At 36.6% G+C, this 13,607-nt stretch overlaps 1 protein-coding gene and 1 long non-coding RNA gene across 5 annotated transcripts in view; both read left to right on the top strand.

The window, feature by feature from the left end:
* The window catches only part of DPY19L1 (dpy-19 like C-mannosyltransferase 1), a 104,824-nt gene that overhangs the window by 59,848 nt on the left and 31,369 nt on the right, over positions 1-13,607 (top strand). For all 4 annotated transcript variants that reach the window (XM_053896718.1, XM_053896717.1, XM_053896716.1 and 1 more), the window contains exons 9-11: positions 1,627-1,726; positions 3,883-3,960; positions 12,816-12,902. In XM_053896718.1, coding sequence (XP_053752693.1) covers positions 1,627-1,726; positions 3,883-3,960; positions 12,816-12,902 — 265 coding nt within the window. The remainder of the gene's footprint in view (positions 1-1,626; positions 1,727-3,882; positions 3,961-12,815; positions 12,903-13,607) is intronic.
* On the top strand, positions 3,968-6,379 carry LOC128775458 (uncharacterized). The gene is made up of 2 exons (XR_008420147.1): positions 3,968-4,426; positions 4,670-6,379. It is a non-coding gene; the product is annotated as an uncharacterized LOC128775458 (long non-coding RNA).

Raw genomic sequence — 13,607 nt, 5'->3', positions numbered from 1 at the left:
CGAGGAGCAGCAAATCTGCTTTCACTCTTGCCATCTCCTCTTTCCCAAGTCACTTTCCGCTGCCACCACGGCTTCCCAAAAGTAGGCAGAGAGAAGGGGGAAGACTGATGGCAGTAGAGTGTAACCTGTAAGATACAGTCCTTCAGAGGAAAGAACAGTTCGTAGAATAATTGTGGCCAGGTACGTTCACGCGTGTAATTCTTCCTGTATGTGTTTAGCATCCCCTAGAATCAGACAGTAAGCATAAAAAGAAACCACTCAGTAGACCGGAGATACACTTACTAGGAGAATTCCTGCTGGAAGTTCAGGATTGGATTGGGCTTTCTCACGTTCATCTGGCCTTCAGCTAGAGACCTCACAGAGATTCACGCACTGTATGAATGGAAGAGAGTAGGACCAAGAACACTTCTCTCTCCTTTGTGTCGATGAATATTGAGTTTGGATGGATGTTGCCTTGATTCAGAGGGTAAAAATTAAACAAAATGGGGACTGCGAAAAAAATAGAACAAAGCCTGACGAAACTCTGAAGGTGACTCAGACTAAGAACTCCCTTCGACAATCGGCAGAATGTAGGAGAAGCTGGTTGAAATCTGTTACACCAAAACCGTTTGGACGATCCATTTCCACCTGTGACAACCTCAGCAGGACTAGAGCCATTATGTGGCCTTGTCCCTTAGGTAGACAGGCCCCTCTCTGAATGTGGGATGTATTCACTCCATTAAAAATTACGGGTTTGTAGCTAATAAATTGATTTCATAGCTCACAAAAAGGTTACCTGGATTTTAAAACTACTTGATATAGGGACATGATATAAAGAGTTGGATTAGAAGAGCAGAGAGAGATGTCCTCAGAAATGGGATGCTTAAGGAAGTAAAGAAAGGCGTTTTGTGGTGGCGCTCAGTGCCCCAGGTAGGTTTATCCTGAGGAGGATCTCTTTCAGGTGTATACTGCATTGTGTTAGCATATACACTTCACTTTGCGCAGATGTTAGACATGTTGGGGGCTTCTCGTTGGCTCCTGATTTAGGAGAAAAGTACTTCTCAAAACTAGCACGAAAGATAAAATTGCCTCACTTTCCTGAAGGTCCCCTAAATTACAAGTCAGGAAAGTGAAGCCTCTAAGGGTGCTCCACAGTGGCCCCTTGCCTTTGCTGCCTCTTCTCTTCTCTTCTCTCCTGTGGGTCCTCCCTGGGCAGGACCCAACATTTATCCCACACCCTCCACAGATTTTCCCTCTACTCAGCCCGTATTCGGAATTCAATTTATCTGCAGAATACTCAGCACTTAGAATATGCTACTTTTTTATACACATCTTCTGACTCTCCAAATGAAGCTATTGGGATGGAGCATTAAATATGTTTGATTATAAATTCGCCGAAATACAGTTTGAAAAAATTCAACGGATATACTGACCCAACTGCCCTTTCTCTCTGGCAAGCTTTGTTTTGTTCATGGAAAGGTGTTGGAATTGAGTGTCAGGGAGTATAATTTCTAACCCATATGTTCCTTTCATGTCTGGTTTATGTTATAACCAGATTATGTTTAAGGATACTAATTGGCAGCATTTCGGGGCCGTGCTAGAATATCTTGTGGTTAAACTTACTCATATTTATTTTATCTTCCCAAGGGCTACAAAACTTTATAGAGGAAGCCTGATTGCACTCTGCATTTCCAATGTATTTTTCATGCTTCCATGGCAGTTTGCTCAGTTTGTGCTTCTTACTCAGGTACGGTGCTTACAGTTTTAAATGGAATTAAGCTCAGTGTTTGATTATGTGTACTCACTTGTGTAAAATTATAGAACTGAGATATTACATGATTCTAAGTCCTAAAATGTTTTTTAGTTAATACTTTTAAAGAAAGTTCAAGATAGGGAAATATGTAACATTTATGTATTAGTGCTCCTTATTGGCTTACTAGTGGAGTGCCTTTATTGAACTCAAACTGATGAGCCTACTCATATTTGTTATTCGGTGTTGCTAGTGTGCTTAAAAGAGGACCAGCGCTGAAACTTTAAGTATTTCTCTTAAATAAATGTACTTCTTTTATGAATAACACTGTACATTCTTACCCAGAGCATAAGTGCACGCAGGATAACATAGGACAGGGAGCTAAACAGTTCTTATTTATAGAGCTCCCCCACCAATCTATAATTTATCATTTTTCTGTGCATTCTTGCCCCCTTCTCCCTTCAAATAGAAGTATATGAAGCAAGGTGAAGGTGCTTGCTGAGAGAGGGAGTGAATTGTGGGTGGTCTCTCCCTATGCTGCTCCCCGCCCCCAGCTACTTCTGCTCCCTCATTGTGCTTGCCATCTTCCTATTCATATAAAGCAGATTAAGAGTTGCTTTGTAATCTTGGAAATGTCTTGCTTGAGATATGAAGTAAGGCCTGGGTTTGATTCCTAACTCTGTCCACTAGCCGCTTGACTTAGACAAACTGCTTAACTTTGCTTAGTTTCAGTTTTCTCCGTTGTGAGATAGAGAAAATGAAAGAACCTACTTTATTGGGTTAGGATCAGATGAGGGAATGCATATTAGACTTAACACATTGCTGGTACTTAGCAAGATGCCAGTAAGGTCAGGTGCTTTTATCATTATTTTTTAAAAAGAGGCTCTATTTGTACTTCATTCTTTCTTTGATCTTACCTTTTAGGCTCCCTTGTTTCCTTTAGCTTGGTGACATTTTAAATGTGTCTGCTTAAATATGGCCCTGAGAGACACTCCTTAAGAGTCTACCCTTATAGGCCTGCTGTGTATTGCTTGGCTCTGGGGTGGAAAGGGAGAGTTGCCGTTGCTTCCAGCTAGGGGTGCTAACCTGCGTTGTTGTTGTTTTTTTTAGGGGGGTGGTGAGTGGGGGAAGGCGTTGCACGGAGTGAGGGGCTTATGTTGAATAACGAGGCACACTTCCTCCCAGTTACCATGTCATATTAGTCTCATCCTTAGGCAATGCAGTGTTCCCCTTGGGTAAATCCCTGGTAAAGGGAAATCTTGTTTTTCTTGCTAATGAGAAAATTTGTTGTAGATCATTTTGGAGATAAATAACTTGATGAATGAAATTTTAAGTTCTGTGTTTAAGCATTCAGCCACTTTACAGCTCATTTGTACCATGTTTGTGTGGTAGGGGAAGCATGGAATTTAATCTGAGTTGCTTTCTCCATGAAGAAGGGTGGAGAGTCATTGTTTGACCGAGTAACTATATTTTATGAAGAGGTACATTGTTATCATTTAATCAATTAATTCATCTAAATAACTCCAGTACTCCTTGAATTCTTGGTAAATATATATGCAGGTTTCTTCAAAACTGTGAAGAAAGTTAAAAGTAGTGAAAATTATCCTTCTAATTTGAAATTTGATAAATTTGATTATAACAAGTACTTGAATATTTATATGAAAGAGAACACTAATGGAGATTCTTGTAAAGAGTGACTAATAAGCAGAACTTAATGCATTTTTACACACACACTCATTACATGATTACTTTTGAGTTCAATGTACCTTTCCCAATTATGTATTAATTATCATACATTATAATTAAATTTTTATATTTTTTGATTGGGCAAGGCACTTTGTAATTGTACATGTTGACAGTAGAGTCACCCTGACATTATAATGAGTATTGTGTTGAATAATCCACAAAGTAGAAAATTTACATGGTTATGTAAGACAGCTGTGTATGGAAGGAAAAACATCAATATTTGCTATATTTATATATTGACCATATTCAATAGTAAATTGGCAGGTAAGAGAGAAACTAAAGAATTTCCTTTTAATATAAATACAAATCAAAGTGAGAAAAAACAAAAAATAATCTTTTTTCATTCTTATAGGTATTCATTATGTATGTAATTTTTACTTATAATTTAACTTCTTCTTAAATTTCAGATTGCATCATTATTTGCAGTATATGTTGTGGGATACATTGATGTATGCAAATTACGGAAGATCATTTATATACACATGGTAATGGTTTAAATTTTTTGTTTTTCGATTTACTTTGACCTTAAACTCCTCGTTACTATTTGTTATACACATGGTTGAAACTCATAATAGGATTCCATAACTAAAAAAAGTGTCATTCAAATATTGTGATATAATTAACAGACCATGTTTTAAAATAGGCCACCCAGAAAATTTTAATTTGGGTCATGTTATCTGGTTTGAGATTGTGCCTGACTTGCTACAAGTAAAAGAGAGAATTCGTGAGAGAGAAACATAGAATGGTGTATTATCCAGGAGCCTTCTGTTAAAATGAAGTGGAATGTTCATTTCTGAGCACCAACCATCCAGGCACGTGGGTTGTACCTGAGACTAGAACTACACAGATCCCAGCATCCATGTTAATCACATTCTGGGAGAATGGGGAATGCGAGAGCACAGAGGGTAAATAATGAACACAGTAAATGGGCAAAGTATATAGTATTAGAAGGTGACACAGGGGGCGCCTGGGTGGCTTGGTCGGTTAAGCGTCCGACTTCGGCTCAGGTCATGATCTCACGGTCCATGAGTTCAAGCCCCGCGTCGGGCTCTGTGCTGATAGCTCAGAGCCTGGAGCCTGTTTCAGATTCTGTGTCTCCCTCTCTCTCTGCTCCTCCCCTGTTCATGCTCTGTCTCTCTCTGTCTCAAAAATGAAAATAAACCTTAAAAAAAATTAAAAAAAAAAAAATAGAAGGTGACACAGGACTGTAGAAAAAAAGAAAAGAACAAATCAAGGTACCTCAGGGCGATCAGGAGTGCCAGTCTTTTTTTTTTTTTTTTAATTTAATTTAATTTTTAATATAATTTATTGTCAAGTTGGCTTACATACAACACCCGGTGCTCATCCCAACAAGTGCCCTCCTCGATGCCCATCACCCATTTCCCCCTCTCCCCTACCCACCTCCCCCATCCACCCTCAGTTTGTTCTCTGTATTTAAGTCTCTTATGGTTTGCCTCCCTCCCTCTCTGTAAATTTTTTTTTTCCCTTCCCTTCCCTCATGGTATTCTGTTAAGTTTCTCAAGATCCACATATGAGTAAAAACATATGATATCTGTCCTTCTCTGACTGACTTATTTCACTCAGCATAATACCTTCCAGTTCCATCCACATTGCTGCAAATGGCCAGATTTCATTCTTTCTCATTGCCAAGTAGTATTCCATTGTATATATAAACCACATCTTCTTTAGCCATTCATCAGTTGATGGACATTTAGGCTCTTTCTGTAATTTGGCTATTGTTGAGAGTGCTGCTATAAACATTGGGGTACAAGTGCCCCTATGCATCAGCACTCCTGTATCCCTTGGGTAAATTCCTAGTAGTGCTATTGCTGGTTCATAGGGTAGTTCTCTATTTTTAATTTTTTCAGGAGTGCCAGTCTTAGGTGGTGGGAGATTAAGATATCAAGTAAGTAGTTAGGGCAGGTCTTTAGGGAGAAGAGGAGAGGAAAGCAAAGATTGGAAGGAGAGGGAGTTAGCTAAGTAGATGTCATGGAACAGTTAGAACAAAGGTCCTAAGGCGCTGGATGGTTTATTTTGATGAATGTTTATTCTTCAAGAGTATCTGTCATTGTCACTAATTTTTAAAATTTAATGTTTTCTTTTCCCTATAATTTTGATGTTATTATAATATGCCATTATTGTTTTTTATTCTCTATAAAAGGACATTATAATATATAGGGAAGTTTTGAGTACAGTTGTAAAATTAACAAGCATGAGCCCACCCTCTAACTGAAAAATAGAACCGTCATTACTTGGAAATCCTTGTGTGCCCTAGATACATCCCCCTCACTTCTCCTAGGGATAATCAGTCTCCTGACTTGTTAAATTATAACTAACTTGCTTTTCTTGGTGACTTTACCTTTTATGTATTCCTGAATAATATACCCTTTTTATTATAGGTTAGTATTGTTTTTAAGGTTTGTAAAAATGGTATCTGTTTATGAGACTTACATTTTTACTTAGGTTTCTGAGATTTTGATGTTACTGGAGTTCAGACATTTTCTTTGCTTTGCACTTTCCATTGTATAAACAAAGCACAATTTATTTACCCATTTTCTTGTTGAAAGACATTTAGGTTTTTTCCTCTTCTTTTTTCTTTTATGAATAATGCTGTATATTGTCACATGTACCTCCTGAGGCATATATATTAAGAATTTCTCTAGGGTATTTACCTAACAGTAGAACTCCTGGGTGGTAAATTATATACATGTTCAGCTTTTTAATTTAATCCTGTATTGTTTTTCAAAAATGATTAGACTACCTCAAACAGTAATGGATAGTATATAGCTCATATTATTGTACATCCTTTTTTTGTTTTGTCTTTCGGGTGAGTATAAAATGGTATCTTATGGCCTTAATTTGCATTTTCTCTGATTGTCAATAAAGCCAAAGATCTTTTCGTGTGTTTATGGGCCCTTTGTGCTTCCTTTTTTGTGACGTTCCTATTCAAATCTCTTACCACTTTCTCTCTTATGTCCAAGAGAAAATGGCATCTGTTTTATTCATTGCAGTATAATCCACCATTTTCATTATTTATTTTTATGCTTTTATGCTTAACTTGTTCCTGATTTGGCCAGCTACGTAAAGCTGGCTTCTTTGTCTTTCTAACGTGTCCTCAAGCTTTGAGCACCTCTTAAAAGAAATTAATAAAAGCTAAGTTTCATCAAATGCTTTTCTAAAGTGTCTGTCTAGATGATCCTGTGTATATTTCCCTTTAATATGTTACTGTGGTAAATTATATTAATTGATATTATACAGCAAGAAACCTTGCTTTTATGGACTAAATACAATTTTTATATATTACTGGATTCATTTTGCTCTTCATGAATTTTTTAAATCTCTTTTTTTTATCTCTTTTTAAATCTCTTCATGAATGGGATTAGACAGTAATTATCCTTTTGTTACACTTGCCTTTCCCCCCCCCCCCCAAACTGTTTAATATCGTTTTTTGGTGTTTTTTGTTTTTTTGTTTTTTGTTTTTACATTGCAGCAAAAATCAGAATAATTGTGTAGGGGCACATGGGTGGCTCAGTCGGTTACATGTCCAACTCTTGATTTCCATTCAGGTCATGATCTCAAGTTCGTGTGATCGAGCCCTATGTCTGTCTCTGCTCTGACAGGGTGGAGCCTGCTTGGGATTCTTTCTCTGACCCTCCCCTGCTTGCTTTGTCTCTCTCTCTCTCTCAAAATAAATAAACATTTAAAAAAAATAATTAGCATTTAGAGTTGGTCAGTCACAGAGTCACACAGGTGACTATGGGTAAGGTGTTTGACTCAATTACAGTTAAAAAAGTACTAACATTACTCAGGTTTATTTGTAGTAGAACCTGTCTTGGGTGAATGGTATATGGTTTATGATGTGACTTACTAACTACGGAACTAGTTTCTTACTGTGAAATACCTTCTTTCGTTATCACTTTACAAGTTCCTAAATCCCTATAGTTATATAAAGGAAAATAAATAATTATTTCCAAACAGAAATTTTTTCCATTTTTTTATTGTGGTAAAATATACATAATGTAACATTCACTATCTTAATCTTTTTAAGTGTACCCATCAGTGGTATTAAGTATATTCACATTGTTATGCACCCATTACCACCATCTCTCAAACTCTTTTCATCTTTCGAGATAGAATCTCTATACCCATTAAACAATAATTACCTATTCCCCTCCTTCCCCTCCAGCTCCTGGAAACCCCCATTCTGCTTTCTATGTCTATGATTTTAACTGTGCCAGTTATTTTTTCTTAATGTGTTATTTTACTTAGCATGATGTGTTCAAGATCCATCCATGTTGATGCAAATGGAAGGATTTCCTTTTTTTATGGGTGAATAATTTTTGCATTGCGTATATATGTGTGTGTGTGTGTGTGTGTGTGTGTGTACGCACACACACACATCACAATTTCAATATCTATTTATTCATTGATGCAAACTTATTTTATTTCCATGTCTTGGCTCTTATGAATAAGGCTGCAGTGAATATGGGAGTACAGATACCTCTTTGAGATCCTGTTTTCATTTTCTTTCTTTGGGATTGCTGGATCATATGGTAGTTCTGCTTTTAATTTCCTAAGAAACCTCCATACTATCTTCCATAGTGGCTGTACCAATTTACATTCCCACCAACAGAAAACAAGGGTTCCTTTTTTCCACATCCTCTTCAACACTTATCTCTTGTCTTTTTTATAATAGTCATTCTAACAGGTGTAAGGTGATGTTCATTGTGGTTTTGTTTTGCATTTACCTAATGATTAATGATGTTGAGCAACTTTTATATCTGTGGGCCATTTGTATGTTTTCCTTAGAAAAATGTCTGTTCAGGTCTTCTGCCCATATTTAATCAGATTATGTGGGCTTTTGGGTTTCTTTGACTATTGAGTTGTAAAAACTTACATATTTTGAATATTAACTTTGCTAGATGGTTTGCAAATATTTTCTCTCATTCTGTAAGTTGCTTTTTCATATTGTTGATCATTTCTTTTGCTATGCAGAAGCTTTTTAGGTTGATATAGTTTCGCTTGTTTATTTTGCTTTTGTTGCCTATGCTTTTGAACTTGTGCAGGACTGTTTGTGTCTCGATGGGTAGCTGCTGTTGAGGTAAGAGCTGAAATGGACTCAAATTAACTCAATTTCCCATTGAAGAGTTCTCCTGGAAGTTGTAACTCTTAATAGACTCCCGAGTTCCAGAACAGTTCCATCAGACAGATTTGGCCAGTGCAGTTGTTATTTAGGTGAGCAGACCTGCTATTCTCCCAGAATGCTCCAGCCACACTTGATGGTTTTTTATATCAGATTTATTCTAGCCCCATAGAATTTAATTGTGAGTTGTCTCTACCTTTTCTTTCTGTGGTAGATTTTATTTAAGATTGGAAGGAATATTCCCTGAAAGTTTGGTGATATTGCCTATTAAACTATATGGACCTGTTGTTTTCTTTGTGGACAGATTTTAAGTTACTGATCTAACTTGTTTCATGATAATAAGACAGTTTAGATTTCTTTCTTGAATAGTTTTTTATAACTTTTGCATTGCTAGGAATTGTCCCATATCATCTAAGTTTTACAGTTCACTAACATAATGGGGCACCTGGGTAGCTCAGTCCGTTAAGCATCCTACTCTTGGTTTCAGCTCAGGTCATGATCTCATGGTTCATGGGGGCTCCTGCATCAGCACGGAGCCTGCTTGGAATTCTTTCTGTCCCTCTCTCACTGCTCCTCCCCTGCTTGCACTCGCTTGTGTGCTTTCTCTCTCTCAAAATAAACTTAAAAAAAAAGTTCACTAACAAGTCATTCACAGTGTTGTCTTATTTTTTTTTAACCTACTAAAAATACAGATACTCAAAAAAAGACAAATACTAAATAATTCATAATCTCTATTCTGCACCTTTTAAGTTCTTAATTTTCTTATTTTTTCAAATTTTCAAAATTTTTCCCTCAAATTTGAATTCACTGATGATTTTGAGCAATGAGTTGTTTGTCAAACATTTCCTGGGTTCTAAGGATAGAGCAGTGAAAAAAACAATAAAAAGAAAGAAACCCTTCCCTTCTAGAGCTGGTATTCTAAATTTTTTTTTTTAATTTTTATTTATTTTTGAGAGAGAGAGAGAGACAGAGCATGAACAGGGGAGGGGCAGAGAAAGGGAGACACAGAATCCGAAACAGGTTCCAGGCTCTGAGCTGTCAGCCCAGAGCCCGATGCGGGGCTTGAACTCACAAGCCATAAGATGATGACCTGAGCCAAAGTCGGATGCTTAACTGACAGAGCCACCCAGGCGCCCCTGGACCTTGTGTTCTAAAGTACAAAGAAAGCAAATATGTAAGATAAACAGTATGTTAATTCCAAAGGTATTAGGAAAAGAAAGCAGACAAAAAATGTGCTGAGTGTGTACTGGAGGTCAGAATTGAAAAGGGTGCAAAGATAAGGCCTCACTGAGAAGGTTACATGGAGATAGCTGAGGGAGTGGAGGTAGCGTCTGTTAGGTTAAGAGAGACAGCGGGTACGAAAGCTCTGAGATGGGGGTGTCCCCGGTATGTTCCTGCATGTCCAAGATGTGGCTGGATTGGAGTGAGATGGGAAAGGTAATGTGAAATGAGGTTCCAGGTGTTAGTGGGGAAGGCCCTAGAAGTTCCGTAGGTGTTTGTAAGGCCTTTGGCTTTCCCTTAAAGTGACAATCAAAGCTTTTGGAGGGTTTGAGCAGGAAGTGACCAGACTGGCTGCTGAGGTGGGAATGGATCGCAAATGTCTCTGCAGACCTTTAGGACCTCCTTTTTTAATACTGCCTTAATTTTTTTCTTGAATACCCTTGACATGGCCTTACCTGATTGTTGGTTATGAATCTGTTTATTCAAAGTGATGTTATTCTGCTAATTTTTGCCAGAATTGATTGGGAAAGTTTAGAATTAGTCTTAAATTTTAGCAGTTATGGGAAAAAGGTATTGTCATAAAATTTTGAGAATTTGGCTCCTTACCCATTTAGTAAGTGTATGTGAATAATGTACCATGAAAAGTTAAGTTCGTTCCAGGAATGTGAGAAAGGTTTGACATTAGAAATTATATTAATATAATTTATCACATCAATATATTTTTAGAAGATCACCAATATGATCTTTTCCTGTGATGCTATCAAGGTATTTAATAAAAGTCAATATCTATTTCTTATTTTAAGATCGTAATCAAATGAAAATAGATGGAAATTTCATTGAAATTAAAAAAAAATTTTTAATGTTTATTTATTTTTGACAGAGAGAGACAGAGCATGAGCGGGGGAGGGGCGGAGAGAGAGGGAGACACAGAATCTGAAGCAGGCTCCAGGCTCTGAGCTGTCAGCACAGAGCCCGACATGGGGCTCGAACTCACAAACCGCAAGATCATGACCTGAGCCAAAGTCGGTCGCTCAACCGACTGAGCCACCCAGGCACCCCTTCATTGAAATTTTAAATATATACATATACTTCAAAAGCTAGTAGCATCACACAAAATGATGCATCAATAGAACTATTCCCATTAATGCCAGAAGCTTGACAGATAATGCCTATTGTCACTTTTATTACTTAATTTTGTTGAAAGAATATCAAACAATACAATTGATTAAAAAATAAGACTTTCAAAAATAAAGGGAAGACAAAGAAATATTATTTGCAGGTGATATGATTTTGAATACCTAAAAAAACCAAAGTTAATAAACTACTACTAGAAATAATAAAAGATTATATTCATTTCTGTATATTTACCATAATTTTTTTATGCAGTCAGAAAACATGATGAAAAAATATTCCTGATAGAATAGCAACAGAAATAATATACTTTGAAGTAAACTTAATATGCTGGATCTATATGAAGAAAATTTTATACTCTGCTAATGAATAAGTATAGGAACACTTAGAGAAATGGAAGCAATGTGGTATTTTTGGATCTAAAGATTCAACAGTTGACAGATTATAGCTATAAATATGTGATATATATTATTGAATAAAACAGTTCTAATAAAAATGTCAGTTTTGAAACTTAAGCTGATTCTAAAATTCGGATAGAAATTCATATATATGGCTCAAAAAGAAAACTTCTAGAAGAAAACATGGATTATTTTATTTTTAAAGCTTTTCTGATAATGGAAGACCTAAAGGAAATGAATGATAAATTTGATGATCATAAAAATTTGGAAAACAATCATAATACAGAAATGCCACAAAGATAAAAATGAACTGGGAAAAATATTTACAGTATGTTTGTTTGATAAGGAGAGATTTTTTTCATAATATATAAAGAGAGCTCTTAAAGAAAATAGCTGAAACCCAGTAGAAAAATGGGCAGTAGGAATAAGCAATTCAGACACACAGTAACAAAAACAACAAATAGAAGAAAAGATAGCGCATCTACCCAGTATTAAAAGAATGGAAAAGTGAAATAATGAGGCAACATTTTTCTTATATTAGCTTGTCAAATAGGGGCATCTGGGTGGCTCCATCGGTTGACCGTCTGACTCTTGATTTCGGCTCAGGTCATGATCTCCTGGTTCATGAGTTTGAGCCCCGAGTTGGGCTCTGCACTGACAGCACGGAGACTGCTTGGGATTCTCTGTCTCCTTCTCTGCCTTTCCCCAGCTTGCATGCACACTCTCTGTCTCTGTCTCTGAATAAATAAACTTAAAAAAAAAAAAAAAGATCATTCTCTCTGAATAACTTAAAAACTTAAAAAAAAAAAGATTGTCAAACATTTAAAAGAATTGGCAGGAGTGTGTATCAGCAGGAGCTCTCATATCCCATTGATGGAGGGTAAATTGGTACAATATTTTTTATGGCAATAAAAATAAAATAATTTATCTCATGAGTGTTGGACATGTATATAAGATATACACCTAAGGATGCTTATCATAACGGTGTTTGCAACAGGAAAAGCAAAATAGCAGCAAAATAAAGCTGGAAGGTACTTACCTGTTCAGCAGTAGTCCTAGGACTGTTCGGTAAATTATGGAACCACTTTAGAGTGGTGTACTTTTTTCAGTTATTCAATGGAATGAATTAGATTGGTTTGGATTCCTGGAAAGCTCTCGGAAACAAAGTCAGAGTAAAGCAAGCAGTAGCATAGCTTATGGGCCAAGTTTCCATTTGTGGTTTTTAAAAAATACAAACTGGAATTTGTACATGTGACTATGTGGAAGGATGCACAGGAAACTGTTGATGGTGGCGATCTTTTGGGTTTTGAAGTGTGGGATAGAACATGAGCTGCTTTCATTGTTCTCTTGTGAATGGTTTGAATTTCATCATGGGCATGTGCAATTTTAAGAATAAAAATCAGTGTTTTTTATGTGCATTAATTATATTTTTCTTGGATTTTTCCAGATTTCTCTTGCACTTTGTTTTGTTTTGATGTTTGGAAACTCAATGTTATTAACTTCTTATTATGCTTCCTCTTTGGTAATTATTTGGGTAAGTGCCTCTTAAGTATATGGCTGTTTTTGAAACTAATGACTGACCAGTTTTTTTAACCACTGGCTTGGGATTCATGAGTTATTTTCTATAAGAATCACCTGAGGTGTTTTAATGAATTCATCTATATGTGATAGAGTATTCCAGTACTCACTTTTCAAACAGGAAAGAAACAAAAGAGTTAATACTGGAAAACATAGCCCCTTGCCTCATACCTCTACTTTGCCCTTTCTCTTTCCTTGTCTTTTCTGTCACCTAAGTTTTGGTCCCAGGTTTCACTTGAGAAAGGTTTCACGCTTTCTTCTTGTTCTTGTTTCCTCCCCTCTTTGCAGTTTTTATCCTATTCCTACTCCACTCGCTGACCCCCCTTGCCTCCCTGTGGCACTTCGCAGTAGTCTCTCCTGGTTTTGCTGTGATCAGAGGTGTGGGGCCCTGGGTTCTCTTAGTTTTTTTTTTTTTTTTTTTTTTTTCCTGTTCTATTTGTGTGAAATATTCAGATAGTTTCAATCAGGTGATGATTCAGTTGTATTTTGCTAAATCACTACTGAGAGCAGGTTTAGATTATTGGGAGACTGTCTGCTAGAATTGGAACAAATGGTGAAAGGTCGTCTAACTCCTTCTGCCACTTTTGGCAGGATGACCTTCTAAATATAAATCTTCCTAAATTTAAGGACTTCCAGAGGTGGGTATGCCTTTTTTATTCAT

The sequence above is a fragment of the Panthera pardus genome, unplaced genomic scaffold (genome assembly GCF_024362965.1).
Source record: "Panthera pardus isolate Hobbes unplaced genomic scaffold, ASM2436296v1 HiC_scaffold_8, whole genome shotgun sequence".
Classification (NCBI taxonomy): Eukaryota; Metazoa; Chordata; class Mammalia; order Carnivora; family Felidae; genus Panthera; species Panthera pardus.
This window is presented reverse-complemented; position numbering and strand designations above follow the sequence as displayed.